Below are 16,515 nucleotides of genomic sequence, written 5' to 3'. Positions count from 1 at the left end.
CCACCATCTTCACCATCATCACCACCACCATCATCATCATCATTTCTATAATACATCAGCTCTGCATTCTCCCTCTGCATCTTTTCATCAAAGCCCTCTCCCAGGGATCCCCCCCCCCCCCCGATGAACTCCAGATGAGAAGGAGACAGAATCTGTGACAATCAATCAATCAATGGATCATTGGTGGGAGGAGAGGAGGCGCGGCGAGGCGAGATGAGGCGGTGTGTGTGTGTGTGTGTGTGTGTGTGGCGGTGGGCGCCTGTGGTGCGGGTGCGGTGCGGGTGCGGTGCAGGCGATGGGTGGGGGTGGGGGTGGGGTGGGGGGGTTACACACCTGGGCTCTTAAACTGCTCCGGGCTGTGCAGGTGCTGCTGAGGAGGCGGCGGCTGGGGCTGCGTCTGCTGCAGGGGGGAGTGGCAGGCGGACGTGGCAGCATGCTCACTGTGCAGCAGCTGGGGGGGGTGGGGCCCCAGGGAGCCGTAGTCCGCGAAGGAGAACGCGGGGCCCCTCTGGTCGCTGGGCGAGGAATAGAACCCGTAATCGGGGTACCCTGGGAGATAACAGTCATAGGGGGAGGAGGAGGAGGAGGAGGAGAGGAGGAGAGGAGGAGGAGAGGAGGAGGAGGAGGGTTCAGGGGGAGGAAGGGGGAGGGGAGGGGGACTCCATCATTGTGGAAAGTGTTTGATTTTTTTGCATAGTATAGTTACATGGTAGACTTGTTGCTGTTATTACATGGCATGGCATTGCTTTGATGTGGAACACTGTTGATACATGAACATGACAGAGGGATGACATGACGACCTGTGGACTGTGTATAGTTTTGGGGAAGAGTGTGTGTGTATGTGTGTGTGTGTGTATGTGGGGGCATTCTCCAGCTTTGGCCCTTTCCCATCAACCCTCCTCACTTCTGACCGCCAGAAAACATGCCAGGCAAAGTCATGTGTGTGTGAGTGCGTATGTGAGTGTGTGTGTGTGTGTGTGTGTGTGTGAGTGTGTGTGTGTGTGTGTGTGTGTGCGTGTGTAAGAGACGTGTGTGCTGAGAAGATCTCATGTGTTCTTGCCAAACATTGGAGGCCGGACTAGCCCCAAACACTGCAGATGGAAACGGAGCAAAGTCAATAGTGGCCGGAGCCAAATGGAGGAATGGATAAACACACGCCTCCACCTTCCTGTATTTGTCCTGTTGCACCAGAGGCGGCCAGTGTCAATACAAATCTTTTCAGCCAGAGCCCCGAAAAAGCCACTGTTGTCAGCTGACACCTCTCCGAGAAGGGGGAAGAGAGTCACCACACACAGCAGTTAGAGAGGGGAAATGTAATTTAAATCCGATCAATACTCTCTTCCTGTTTGGCTAAATGCAGGTGATGGGACCAGAATAATCCTGCTGTCAAACTCACATTGATGTGGGAGGGACAGTCGAAATGGACGCAGCACAGCGAGGTGAAACACACACGTTTGGATGTGAACCAGCTGTGATGGCCACGGCACACGCATGGACCTCTCCAGGCTTGGGTCAACATCCATATGTTTGGACTGGCAGGCATGAGGTTCAAAACAGCTTGGAAGACCAGAAACCAGCCGAGTGGAAAAAACACAAGATGAAGACAAAAGGTTCCCTACGGTGCCTTCCTCCGCACACCACCGGAACTACACGTCCAGGAGACAGAACGACAACACAGGGACATTTGTGGGGCAGACACAACAAAGCTAACAAAAGTGCTTAGGCAGATACCTGTGTGTCTGTGTGTGTGTGTGTGTGTGTGTGTGTGTGTGCGCGTATTTGCATTTGTGTGTGAATGTGTGCGTTCAAACAGCCAGAAGCTGCAGATCAATTACAGCTTGACACCACCTTGGAAGTTCACGCTTTGTTTTCTCCTGCCATATGTGTTTTAAAATGGCACAGATGACCAACAGAGCTGTCACACGCCTAGTAAATAATAATTAGAGCATCAAAGGCCTGCCAAACACTGTATAAACAAGAGAAATGGCTTCCCATTTGGAACGGCACACATGCCGCCACAGTCCGCAAAAAAAGGAAAACACTTTATGGTATTTATTCCTCTGCTGCTTGGCAGATCGCCAGCTCCCCCAAATTATGGGCCAAATATATGGCAGTTTTCCCATGTTGCTCACATAAAATAAACAGCCCAAATAAATTTCAGGGGGAAAATGGAGCTTTGAGGGGTTTATTAAGTGATAGAGAGTTGCTTATTACTCAGGAAATCAGTTTGAAGAAATAGCCCCCACCCCCCCGCCCCCCATTCGGTCCTACATAGCAAGTCAGGATGATAAACATGACGCATTAAAGGCTAGAAATGAGAGCACTAAGTGTGCTGTTGTGTCTATTTATGGAGGAGCCGGTCAGACGCTGTGTGTCATGGCCGTGAGTGACCGAGCCCCTCCTTGCCGTTCGTCCACCTCCCTCCCTCGGCCGCCTGACTGGGTGCTGGGGCTGGGCGGACCACACCGCTGCACTGACCGGCGAGAGCTGGGTGGGTGGCTGGACATCCAGCGCCTTCAGTGATTCTCTTGTTAGAGCACACTAATGAGTTAGTTAGGGAGCCCAACAAGGCAAGGATTTAAAGAGCAGTGAAACAGATCATCAAACCCACCACGGATTACACTGTTTCTATCTGTTTCTATGTTTCACTCACACACACACACACACACACACACACACACACACACACACACACACACACACACACACACACACACACACACACACACACACACACACACACACACACACACACACACACACACACACACACACACACACACACACACACACAGTGTTATCTTTTGACCACAAAAACTAACCCTTGGGCTAAAAATCACCTCCTCCCCAGCGGCACGCCTCCTCTCTGCACACACTCAGTGGTCTAGAGGAGCTGCAGGGCCTCCCGCGTGAGGAGTCGAGGAGCACAGGTCTAAACTGTTTAGCCATCTCTGAGCCCTCACCGCAGCGACACAAGTCTGGCAGAAATACACGCACAATACAAAACTGTCTGAGCCCAGTCATCCATCCACATTGTTCTCTTTGATGTTTCTGATGCTTGTCTCTGATTAACCTCCTTTCTCTCTCTCTCTCTCTCTCTCTCTCTCTCTCTCTCCTCCTTTCTCTCTCTCTCTCTCTCTCTCTCTCCTCCTCTCTCCTCCTCTCTCTCTCTCTCTCTTCTTGGCAAAAAGCAATTTCCATGGCAGAGAAATCATCAAGATTTTTTTGTTGCTCTTTACAATGTCTGTGTGATTGCAAAATGTGATTTAAGGCCCCAACAAAGAGGAGCCCGTTCTAATGGCAGGAGCGTGGGGGTTCTGTGGCTCTGCGGGGTCGGCTAACTAGACCCTCCGCTTGGCTGGCTGGACAGTGGAAATAAACAAGGCAGCATGTTGCATAACAGTTCCTTGACCTGTTGTTCTCAACACCCAGAAGATGAACAAGGTCTTTTTAATTGAATGTCATGACACAAGTGAGATCAAACACACATATGAATCCCCAGTGCGGCGCTTTGATAGCGCGTTCACTTTGTTTTTCCCTTGAGATTAATTATTAAGCAAAATAGCCTGTAAATTCACCTGAACGAGACATCTCCTCAGTCTCCAGCGGTCTCGAGTGCGTGTGTGTCTTGCTCGGCGAAGGCTGGGGGAATGCCCACTCGAGCTGCGGCCCCGTCTCAAATCGCTTTAAGAGCGGCGAGAGCCGAGAGGAGACGAGAGCGAGGGGGAGAGAAACGCTCTTTAGGTTTTTGAAATCCATCTCTGATGCGGGCTGTTAATGGCGGCGTGTCCTTGAGGTTCAAAGTGATCTTAGGTCCCTGGCTCTTAATTAGACCAAAGCCGCTGTCTCATTCCATTTCCTCTCATCTTCTTAATTAGATCTTTAACAACAAACAAATGAAGACCTTTTACAAAGCGAGGCGTTATGACCCTTTCCCCTCCCCCCCTTCATTTATACACAGGGGAGGTGGGAGGCTGGGAGTGTGAGCGAGGGAGAGCGAAAGAGAGAGAGAGAAACGGGGGAGTGAGATATTTCCATTTGTCTCCCATTCCCTTGCCTCTGATCAAACACAATGAAACAGTCCCTTTGGTGCGCGACGTGCAACCCCTCCCACGCCGCATTCATTTCAGTGACACGGAATAAAAAATGGCAGTGGCAAAAAAATATGACATTCGCCCCTACACAGCAAACACACCTGGCAGCTTTGTTTCTTTGACACGCACAAATGAGCTGTGGAGGTCTCACCTAATAACGACGCAGAAAAACAAATGTTGAAAAAAAACACCACCACCACCAACAACGACAAAAACTCGACTAACGATGGCCCGATCTGCTTAAGAGGTGGAAGTAAATGCTGTGAAAAAAAGCTCAGCCTCGCTTCCCGACTACAGACGCCCCAACAAACCCGCCATCTGGAACAGCGGCGGCAACCTGACTGCTGGCTGCCAGGTAATTTTCCCTTCCTCTGCACATGCACATGCTTGAGTTTGACCGCGGCGGCGGTGGCGCGGGCGAGGCCAGGAGATAGCTGGGAATTACATGTGTACAGTTTCGGAGACATCAAAGTAGCGCGAGCGTAGCGTCTCCCCTCTGATGTGCATCCCTCAGCCTGCTGTACTATACGGCATCTCTGCCGCGCTGCAGACTGGAGCTCTACATGATTTATGTCTTAGCAGGTATCACAGGAACTTCCACAGGAGGTGGGGAAGAGAGAGAAAAAAACACATATTTGAAAAGACCATCTGTATAATACAGTCAAGATTGACGTACTTATAAACAGCTCTTATCTGCAATTGCACAATTTTGTGTTGGGAAAAGTAATTGCCTTCGTGCTCACCTAACTCGAAAAAACTACTCAGCACAAACTCTTTAACGTCAAGACAAAAATATATATTCTGTTGGACAAGCTCCTCTTCCTCTTCCTCTTCCTCTTCCTCGCAGGCCGCGCGGTGCCTATCTGTTTACTCTCGCCTCAGCGGCGGGAACACAGGACGCCACTGGTGCTTGATAGCAGCGCGGGCTCCTGAGTTCCCGGGCAGGAGATGGATGTGTGAGCGCATCTTGTCTGACTTGATGAATAGAGTCTCGCCTCAGTAGCGCGCGCTGCCCCAGGTGGGTGTGGTGGCTGCACGCGCTCCATCTCCACTCCATCTATTAGTCACTGCTGCTTTTCCAGGGGCTGCGCTGCGCTATATTGCGCTACGCTACGGGACTAGCGTGAGGGGTGAAGTGGGCGAAGACAGGAAGGATGCAGGAAGGGACGGGTCAGAGGCAGCACACTGGAGCAGCATCGCGCCTGGACCACATGAAAGGGATTCGCCCGACCCAGATGTGTGAAACATCTGCAGGAGCGTGATGAGAAAGAGGCCAGTGATGTCACCCTCCTCTGCCCACACATCACTGCCCACAGGGTCAGATATAGTCCCAGGGAACACTTTTCCTCTCACTATCAGACTCCACCATCAGGACCACCCACCCCACCGCCTGTCCACGTTAACCCTTAGCCTCCGCAAGATGGACGCTCCGAGAGCACCCTCCGTTTCCCCATCTCCCTCCATCTGTCTCTCTCCTGCCCTGTTTGCACAACATTCCATTACTCTGCCTTTTTTCTTTCTGACTCACTCTCTCTCTTTGTGCCTTTCAGTGTCTTTCTTACGGCGATATCAAAAAAACACGCTCTGCTGAGGGGAAGGAAGGGAAAAAAACCAAACAAACACGCAAAAGCATGAATACAAATAAGTCAAAAGAATGGACGGGCGCCTGAGAGAAGCAGCCGCTTTATCAGCTGTTAAGAGAAGCGACTGAGGCAATTTGTCAGCGTAGCGGCGGTGTACAGTAGAGTGGGCTCCGGCAGAAGGCTTTCATATCCCCGCCTCGGAGCTGTCATCTAGTCCGCCGGCTAATTACTGTTGCTACACCAAAGAGCAGCGGCCCTACTGCCTGGTGACATCTCCAGGCCCCTAGGGTGATTACACAGGCCTTGCAGGGTGGGGGAGGGAGGGATGAAGAGAAGGGTAGGGAAAGAGCAGTAAGGGGAGATGAAGAAGAAGAGGAGGAGGAGGAGGAGGAGGAGGAGGAGGAGGAGGAGGAGGAGGGGAGAGTGTGAAAAAAGCGAGTAAAAGAGATATTGCTTTTATTTTTCCACATGGGCCCCGCGGCGCTCTCTCCAGGGTCCTTTGGCTGCATTAGGTCACACATCACGCCCTGCCCCAGTGTGCCGCAGGGCCTGCCACAGACCACATGTGAGGCTCTCTCTCTCTCTCCCTCTGCTACCGCCCGCGCATACACGTGTGCTGTGCTAACGCAATTGAGCGTGTCAGCTTCACTTAGATGTAAAGGCCATGATCTGCTGTGCTAGCGCCACCCGTGAGCTTCGCTCCAGCCTCCAACACACGGGTGGAGAGAGCGGCGACGCTAGCGGCCAGTCTCTGTGTGTTTATGGAGCCGTCTGAGGACCGTGTGGGGACGGAACAGTGGACACGGCTGCACGGACCCGTCTAGGTCTGCCTTAAAAACAAAGAGGACTAGCAGGGCGGGTCCGGGGTTGTTTATGTCCTCCGTGCTGTAGCAGGGCTCCGCTCCACTCTACCTCCACCTATGAAGTGCTGCTGTGCAACACTAGGGGTCAGTAGTAGAGTTCACTGTCGGGGAAAATGAGGGCACCTTCTGAACAGGTGCAGAACCAAAGCACACAGAGGCTGTCTTCTCCTGCACACATCTGCACCTCACCCTCGCATGCCTTATGTACACATTAATTACTTCTGAATTCATATTTTTGCAAAAATAAATTAGCAAAAATTCTACTGCAATTAGTCATAGAAGATGCAAATGTTTCGAAGCAGGCAAAATGTAGAGGCTGTGGCAAATATCACAAAGGCAAATGTCTCTTTTTCATAAAGAAACACTGCAATCAGCAGAGTGAAAATACCTATCATAGCATCGAAATGTCTAAATGTCAGTCACCGGATCATCACAATGAAATCAGCGGCGTATTCCGAGGGAGGGAATTGAAAACGGGCAGCAGCTCTAACCAGGGAGGACTTGGGAGCCCATTCGGAAATCTGCATGATGCTCGGCAGCCAAAATGAGTCTGTGAGTGTGAAACGCAGCCTCAAACCTGACTCGTCAGCACTGCAACAACAATCTGCCTGTGGATGTAAGCAAAAATATTGCCTTTTTTAAAAACTCGGACCATAGCTTTTCACGAGCAATATGGAGCGGCTGGGGGAGAGAAAAGGGCTGACATTTTTGCACGGTGAGTTTGGAGCACTATCCAGAGAGGGAAAAAAGAGGCACCTTCAAGGACCAGTGCCAACCTTGGAAATAACATTTCACACAATCATCTACTTCAGGCGCAGGATGTCACAGATGGTGAATACATCTGAGGGCAGCCGAGTGGGGAATCTGTGCTCTCTAACAAAACACTGTCATTTTTTTAAAAGCACTGACCCTGCAATCCCTCTCTCCGAGACGCGCGCCACTCCATTTATGAACTCAATTTATGTGTGTGTGAGTTTGTGTGTGTATGTGTCTCTCTCTCCCTCTGTATGTGAGTGAGTGAGTGAGTGTGTGTGGTGTGTGTGTGGTCTCTTTCTCTCTCTGTGTGGTCTGTCTCTATGTGTGTGTGTGTGTGTGTTTGGGTGGTCGGGTGCATTTGCTGTGCGTGCGTATGTTGCTGTGCGTGTGAGTCAATGAGAGTTCTCTCTGGCACTCTTTGTGAAGAGGGTGTCAATAACCTTATCAAATGTGTTTCCAAATTAGGATACAATTAGGGATCATCTCTAATTAGCAAACTCCATCAGCAGCATTGCTACAGCACCCAGCCTCACTGCCTGAAGTGGCTTCCCCATTCCATGTGAAACAGCCCTTTTTCTATTTGAATAGGTGACTAATTATCAGCCAGACAATCTCTCTCCTCCCCTCAGATGGCGAACATGTTTCATAAATAATCCATAGATAATGGTGTGTCATTTGCTGTTCAGATAGGCCTGCATAATGGATATTTAATACAGGAAATATCCGTAATATTTGGCGGAGCAGCATTAACATCCTGTCCACTGACTGATCACTGGCTATCTCCAGCTTGCAGGCGCTCTCACTCACACAAGTAAGGACACACTCACACACACACTCACACACACACACACACACACACACACACACACACACTCGCATCTATGCCACACACAGACTCAGACACAACCATGCACACAGATGCTCATATGCATGCCACACACGCACACATGAGGACTCACACTCACACACACACACACAAACACGCAACACAAACACGCAACACACACACACAGACACACATGTGTCACGCAAACACATCACATCAAAAACTGGACAGGTTCCCTATAAAAAATAAAAAAAGGCGCGCGGCTGCACAATGGCAGCGGTGAGAAGGAGAAAACACATCTGTCTTCATCATGGGGAGGCGACAGACGTATATGAGCGCCGCATTTCACATTTCCAGCAGCCGCTGCTGGGTGTCATCAGGTGGAGGGACAGAGGGAGAGGAGAGGAGAGGGGGAGGGGGTGGGGGTGGGGGGTGCCGATGGCCTAGTTTACACCTGCAGCGCGGCTGCCTGGCTTGGCGCGGAGAGGAGGGGGGAGGAGGTGAGGAGGGGAGGAGGGGAGGAGGGGAGGAGGGGGGAGGAGGGGAGGAGGGGAGGAGGGGAGAGGTGAGGGGAGTCAGGAGCAGAGAGAGAGGCTCAGCTGTGGGAGCGGACCTGTCTGCTGCGCTGCCCTAATGCAGAGTGACAGTGCTCCACCATCACCGCTACCACCGCCATTTCACACACACACACACACACACACACACACACACACAAGCACACAAACGCACACACGCACACACGCGCACACACATACACACACGCGCGCACACACACACACACACACACACACAGCCGGTGAATGTGTGAACAGGTAAAAGGTGAGTGTGTTTATGTGAATAGGTTATGTGAGGCATGTGCGAAGGGTAGAATGAGTGTGTGGACAGGTCTGTGATTCTGCATGCTAGTGTGTGCATAAAGCCATTTCCATGTCTAGATGGAGCGCTGTGAGTGCCTTCATGTCCCTACGTGTGCATACATAGATGGGGAAATAGACGTGTACTGTATGTGTCCTTTGTAGGGATGCAGCAAAGAGCAACAACTAGGATGCTTGAGCCAAACTAGAGCGCTCACTCGTACAGATGTACTCGTACTCGTACAGAAGTACAGATAAGAGCTCTTGCCCACTGCCTTACAGCAGAGATCCACAGAGAGGTGGACACACAGATTGGTTTATTTCACTAGATATCCTCTCCCTCGCTCTGCTTCTGTGGACAGTCTCAGGTATCTCAGTAAAGAGCTACTTCCCAATCGTTTTGTTATTTCAGAGATTTTGAAAGAAGTGTGTTCTGGCTTTAAAGATGCCAGTGAATGTCTGTTTAACAAAACATCAGACGGGCCGAAAATTGGTAAGAGAAGCACAGAAATCCATGAAATTGATATCTGTCTACAGCTCGGCAAATACCAGCAGACCCACTACTCCAAACACAAGCCAGTTGATTTCAGTGTGGAGAATAAAACAGGCAATTTGGCAAGCCCAATAAAAACTCAGAGATAGAAGGGTGGACTAAGAGCTAACTCAGCTTCATAAGACAACAAGAAAGAACAAAACAAACAAACAAACAAAAAAATGTTGAGAGAAACAGTCCCACACTTTCACACCCCCAGATGACTAGTAAAGAAGGGTGACGGCGAGCGGAGCAGGAAGGGGCCGTGTCCGTGTGGAGTGCAGGGGGCTGCAGAGAGAAGGGCACTTTTAAAGGAGTGGTGAAGACCCTAACCCTCTGGAGTAGATACAGGTGGGGTGGGGATGGGAGGACTGCACAGTGCGATGGTCACTATCATGTCCATTAACTCTTGACGTCCAAGCCTCTCTACTCTCCCGTAAGGTAATGAGTACATATCACACACAGAGATCTTCTCCTCATATGCTTCTCCCTTCTCATGTGACTTGCTGCTCTGAAAAAGCTTCACTAATGACTAGATACATACAGTATGACTAATGTATGGACTGGATATCTTCTCTTTCCTGAGTGCAAGTATGATATGATTACTCATTTTACTGATAATACAAATGTGAGTTTCTCATGAGGGTTAAGTTGAAAATAAAAAACAAAAAACGGAAGTGAAAATGCAGCTGTACACAGCTTTGCTAGTGGTATGTGCTGCTGCTGCTGGGAAGGAGGTTATAGGCAGCATGTCTACGGTGAGGAGCGCTACGCTGGAGACTAGCCAGGAGGGAGAGGGCACAGCTACTGCTCACACACTAGCTAAGCTGATCACATTATTCAAATGCAAAATGGAGGCTACATGGGAATTAAAGCACGGGGCTAATGTTTTTAAAATGGCGCCAGGGGCACTACATTATTCCAGAGGAGTCTTTAATCTACCACACTGTGCCCCTGGATCAAGAGGGAAATGGCATGTTCTTCACCTTCTCTTTTTTTCTCTTTCTTTCCTATTCCTCCATTTCTCTATTTCTCTCTGTGCATATGATGGGAGGCTACCTATTTATGAAATCTCACCTTTCATCTCTCTAAAACTGGCAGTGACCAGACACACTTTCACATGCCTTAGAATCACTATGAGACATGTGGATTGTGGATTGTTAGTAGACAGTCTGACTGAGTGTTTACTGAGAGTCTTTCGCCAACACTGGAAAATGGGAGAGTGTGTTGGGACTGGGAGGACATAACATGAACCAGCTTCTGAATCAGACAGAGCACGTCGACCGCTGATAGGATTTTCACCAGTGATACCAGACTCAGTGATCACACCAGGAAAGATGGCATTATCCTTTTAAAATGGCAATTGGCTTCATTAAGTTAAGTGTGTGAGGTGAACGGGAACTGCACCAGCTGATACATGGGGCAGTTTTATTCCCACATAAAAGCACCATATAATGCACGGTCATTTTTTATTTTATAACAACATAATCATCATGGCCATAACGAGCGCGCTCAAATGCATATTCTATACCCAATTACGGCTGGGGGGCCCGTTGTGTGGCGCTCGCGCCCCCTCCGCGTGTCCTCTGCTGAACGAGGCGCTCCTGCGTGCCACTCCGTAATGAGGTGCCACTTTAAGACGGCGCGGGCGAGACCCGGCAGCAGACTGGCACGCGGCGGAGGGAGACGGAGCTCCAGGAGCAGCCGCGGGCAGACAGACAGACAGACAGACAGACAGACAGACAGACAGACAGACAGACAGACAGACAGACAGACGGACAGACAGCGGTGCGGAGAATCAGACGTGGCCTCGGTGGGCCTTTTCATCATCTGACCGCCGCTCCTGTCGGCGCTCGTCGTCCTCCTCGTTTCGGACGTGCATACGGCGCTTTTTGATTTATGACACGGAACAAACGCCGCTTCGCCGGGTGAGAGCGGCTCGGCCTGCGCGTGACAGATTGAGTCGGGTTCAAACCGGTTAAGATCTGAGGGGAAGTGGGCTGAGACCAAACGGCTCTCTAATCGCCTGTCCTCATCTCGGCCACTGGACGCTGTCCTCGGCCTTGTCTCACCTCACCTCACCTCACCTGGCTGGTCTCGCCCGCCAACACCAGCCGGCTACTCCAGGCCAGAGGCTGGCAGGGTGGAGAGAACTCCATCTTAGCATCTCCACAACAGCACAAGGCAAACCACAGCCCGCACAAGGGGATGTTGAAACAGCTGTGTATACGCATAACACACACACATACACACACACACATGTGTGGACGGGCATGCACGTAGGTACACACACGCGCACACACACACACACACACAAACAGTAGCCCACCCTGGTCTGGTTTTAAACTGGTGCTGGTGTTAAGTGATGGAGCACTTGAAAGGCCCTCAGGAGCATCAGAGCAGCTCCCCCCATATCAGTAAATATATGCACAGCAGGAGTGCATCAATTTCCCACGCCGGCGTGGGGCTAATAGAGGATGCAGGCGCGTGGAAAAGGTCACCAGTAAATGTCAGCGCGCCGCCACGCCACGCACCGCACCGCCCTCTCTATGGCTGGGCCCTTCTGCAGCGCCACAGACGCTTCACAGCAGCTGGAGCATCACACGCACACACACACACGCACACATACGCGCGCACACAGGGGTGTCCAGGCCATCAGAGGCTTAAAGGCTTGATCCAGCAGCGTTGGATGTGTGTGTGTGTGTGTGCGCGTGTGTATGTGTGTGTGTGTACGCATGTTACGCAGCCAATGTGTACATGTGTGTGTGTGTCTGTGGTTGTCAAGTTGTTGATGTGTGCTTGAATGTGTGTGTGTGTGTGTGTGTGTGTGTGTGTGTGTGTGTGTGTGTGTGTGTGTGCCTCATACCACCTGACCCATTTCACTGAGGCTGGATTTCAATTATGTTGGAGGTAACTGATTTGACCTGCCACATCAAACCCCTGTGTAATTAAAGCCCAAACAAGCCAAACAGCCAAGACGCTTCCAGCCCGGCGCAGAGAGAAAAGAGCGCTTTTGGTCACAGCATGTTGTTGTGTGTTTATTTATTTATATTTGTTGTTTTGTTTTGGTTGAGTTCTCGCCATCAAATCAAAGTTGCCTGATTGAGAAGAAAAGCATGACCTGATTAGTTAGAATTCCACCAGATACATTTGTTCCGCCACTTTTGGGGAGTGCCGCTGATGGACATTTGGAAATCCATTTTACGGCTGTCACTGAGCTACACTGGGCCTGAATGGCAGGGTGTGTGTAGGCAGGTGCTAACAGAGAGAGAGAGAGAGGGAGAGAGAGAGAGAGATAGAGAGAGAGAAAGGAGAGAGAGATAGAGAGAAATACGTAGAGAGAGAGGGTCAAAGATCGAAAGAGTGTAGAAAAGCCTTAATGTTGGTTGTCTGAATGTTTTTTGAATGTACTGTGTAGGTTCTGAGACTCTCAGAATGTAGCACAGTGGACTCCATTCACCCAACATGCCTCATGATTTCTAATGGTCAATCAAATAAGGTCTCCCACAAATACACACACGTGTGTACAAACACACACATACACTCATGCACACACGCACTTATACATTTGAACCTGGATACACACACACACACACACACACACACACACACACACACACACTCAAAAGGCCATATGTCAGTTTAAGCCATGGCACGTCTTGTTAATTTATTTGCTCAATACAGTGGGACAAAGTCAGCTTGACTGATTAAGCTATCTGCCTCTTAAATCAATGGCCAGACCGCAAAAGCAAGCAGAGGAGAGGGGAGTCCTTTCATGGCATTTTAATGTGCAGAGCTTGTTATTCAGTGTTGAAGTCACTCAATATTTGGCAGAGTGGGAGTGAGAGAGGCAGAGAGAGAGAGAGAGAGAGAGAGAGAGAGAGAGAGAGAGAGAGAGCGAGACAGAGAGAGAGAGAGAGAGGTAGCTAGAGAGAGGGGGGTTAATTAACTAAATTAGCTACCTAGCACAGGTGGTTGAGTGAATGACAAGCACAACTAGAGATGATCTGCCAAAAAAATAAATAAACAAAAATGAGAGCAACACATAAACTACACCCACACTCCTCTGTATCTCCCTGTGTGTGTGTGTGTGGGCGTGTGCGTGAGTGTTTGTGTGTGTGCGTGTGCGTGAGTGTTTGTGTGTGTGCGAGTGTCATTAAGGCATAAATAATTAGCTGAGCTTAAGTGGGCTGACAGGAACAACAGAGCCCAACCTCTCAGTCCTCCCGTAGTTCAAGAGTGCTGCTGTCACGAGTAGAGCACCACTCTTCCCCCTTCACCCATCTCTATCCCTCTCTCTCTCTCTCTCTCCTCCTTCCTTTGTCCATCCATCCCTTCTTCTCTCCCCCTCTCCTCCACATGTGACTTTCAGTATGAGTGTGTGTGTGTGTGTGTGTCTGTGTGTGTGTGTGTGTGTGTGTGTGTGTGTGTGTGTGTGTGTGTGTGAGAGAGAGAGAGAGTCGGCAGAGGGAACACAAAGGCGCTAGTAGTGCTAGTGGCGTGAGCTGTTTGTTTTAGTACAACTAGTTCAACAGAAACGAAAAAGGGAAAAAAAAAGAGAACTATGTGAGAAACAATGAGAAAGAGATTACACAAAAGAGCAGGAGAATATTATCAACCCAGAGGAGGAGGGAGCAGGAGGAGGAGGAGGAGGAGGAGGAGGAGGAGGAGGAGGAGGAAGGAGCAGGAGGAGCACGGAGAGAGCGGCAGCCACACAGAATACCGACAGAGCGTTTACCTGCCCCTGCGTTCTGCGGGTATGCCGTGTAGCCGCCCCGTCCGCGCGAGCCCCTACCTGAGCCGCGCGCTGCCGCCGCCACCGCCGCCGCCGCCACTGGACCGTACGCTGTAGCCGGGAACCCTGGGGGGGGAGGGGGGAGAGTAGAGGGACACCGGGGTCAGTCTAGGTGAGGCACGCTCCTGGAGCTCTGTGCCTTTACAGTGGGTGTGTGAGAAAGAGTAGGAGTCTGTGTGCGTGAGGGCGTGTGTGTGTGTGTGTGTGTGTGTGAGAAAGAGTATGAGTCTGTTTGTGTGAGTGCGTATGAGAGTATGAGTCTATGTGTGTGTGTGTGTGTGTGTGTGTGTGTGAAAGAGTATGAGTCTGTGTGTGTGAGTGCGTATGAGAGTATGAGTCTATATGTGTGTGTGTGTGTGTGTGTGTGTGTGTGTGAAAGAGTATAAGTCTGTGTGTGTGAGTGCGTGTGAGAGTATGAGTCTACATGTGTGTGTGTGTGTGTGTGTGTGTGTGTGTGTGTGTGTGTGTGTGTGAGAAAGACTATGAGTCTGTGTGCGTGTCTGTATGTGCATCCATGTGTATGTGTGTGTTTGTCTGCATGTACTGTACTGTACAGTATGTGTGTGGGTGCGTGCACTTGGAACTGAATAGACTATCTACAGTCCGTGTTCATGTGTCACCTGGAGCCCAAGTGCACGTCTACTCAAGTGTTTGTTCATGTAAGTGGGAGCAGATGTAGTAAGTGTGGGCCAGCCTGTCAGCCTGTCAGCCTGTGCGCAGCGCGTGTGTGTGTGTGTGTACATGCATGTCCGTGTAGGAGTGCAGTGTGTGTGTGTGTGTGTGTACATGCATGTCCGTGTAGGAGTGCGGCGTGTTGCCAGAGGAGGAGCTGGATGGAGAGAGAGAGAGGCTTGGTGTCAGGGCCACTGGGGAGGAGAGGCCAGTAATGCTGCAGTAGAGCCGTAGTGCACGTGTGGTGAGGAACCAGCGCAGGAGATCAAAGAGAGACACGGGGAAGGAGAGATGTGCGCCCAGTCTCCCAGATGTGGAGCCCGTAAATGATTCAAGTGTTTGAGTTGAAAACACGCTCGCTTCACCTCACTGAGATCCTGGCCAACAGGACTATCCTAACAGCCCCCCCATTTTCTCTTATCCCGAAAAAAACGGAACATTTAGCTTGAGCCGTGATCACACGCGACGCGGCACAGATTTGCGCTTCAACGTTGTGTCCAAACTCAACCAGCCTACTTCCATCTCCATTAGGGCTCAGCGGGGGGTCCAGAGCGGCAGGCGTCCACCCCGGCAGTGCCCCGAGTCTGGGCCGCTCCTGTGGGCCTCTCTCTGGGTCCTCTCCCCGGCCCACTGAGCCCCATCACACGGCTTCATTAGGAGTGGCGCGGCGGTATCGCAGGACGGCAGAGCCGGCCGTGTTTTTTTTTTTCCACGCCTGGATGACTACTCGACGATCCCCGGGCTTATCGGACCGGCCCATGCACAAACAGAGCGCGTCGGTGGGCCGCGATCCGCGGGGTGGATCTCACAGTGGGGGCAGGAGCCCCGGCCCTCTCTCAGCGCCGCATTAATTAGCGCCTTTCACTTGCGCGCACCATGTCGGACCGCCGCATAGCCTACTTAAGAGTACTTACGCTTTGTGTCGGCTCTGCAGAGGAGATAAACTGCGAAACGCTACCAGTGTCAAGCTTTCATTTCCGTCTGCCGTCTAAGTGCAGTTGGTGTGTTTAAGTGATTTGGATATCACGAGTGATGTGGTGGTCAATGCGTGACTTGGGATGTGAAATGACACACTCCTCACATGAACGTTTCATATCTGAATCACAGGGTCTTCAGAAGCATCAGTGCATCAGCTAACTAGCTCAAGGCTTTCGTTGGGCTGCTGGGTTGCGAGCATTTTTCAGCACAGATGAACCTTTATCATGTAGAGGTTTGCTTCAGACGCTGCAACTTTTTAATCATTGTTTCCCTCAGAGTCTAGTGGCAGCAGGTGACAACAGTGGCGGTGCGAGCTGATTCAGAGGGGCTGTGGACATCAGGCCCATAAAAGCGCCAGGAAAAAAAGAAGGACAACAACAGCAGAGAAACCCAGGCCAGGGTAGACCTGCCGCCAGTCCCACTCAAAGCCACTTATCTCTGAGCTTCCATATGTGCGGCCATCGAGTGGCGCGGCGGTGGGAGGTGGGGGGGTGATGGGGAGGGGGAGGGGGGAGTTAGCGGGCGCTGGGCGGGCGGGCGGGCGGCAGCGCTGGCGATGGAT

The 16,515-nt window shown here is 51.0% G+C and overlaps 1 protein-coding gene across 11 annotated transcripts in view; it reads right to left on the bottom strand.

The window, feature by feature from the left end:
• The window catches only part of msi2b (musashi RNA-binding protein 2b), a 223,314-nt gene that overhangs the window by 11,152 nt on the left and 195,647 nt on the right, over positions 1 to 16,515 (bottom strand). For 6 of the 11 annotated variants that reach the window (XM_062551886.1, XM_062551887.1, XM_062551885.1 and 3 more), the window contains exons 11-12: positions 14,247 to 14,369; positions 334 to 549 (exon numbers count right to left, since the gene is read on the bottom strand). In XM_062551886.1, the coding sequence (XP_062407870.1) occupies positions 334 to 549; positions 14,247 to 14,369 (339 nt within the window). The remainder of the gene's footprint in view (positions 1 to 333; positions 550 to 14,246; positions 14,370 to 16,515) is intronic. The other 5 variants (XM_062551890.1, XM_062551889.1, XM_062551896.1 and 2 more) reach the window with 3 other exon arrangements.

The sequence above is a fragment of the Sardina pilchardus genome, chromosome 13 (assembly GCF_963854185.1).
Source record: "Sardina pilchardus chromosome 13, fSarPil1.1, whole genome shotgun sequence".
NCBI classification, from domain to species: domain Eukaryota; kingdom Metazoa; phylum Chordata; class Actinopteri; order Clupeiformes; family Clupeidae; genus Sardina; species Sardina pilchardus.
This window is presented reverse-complemented; position numbering and strand designations above follow the sequence as displayed.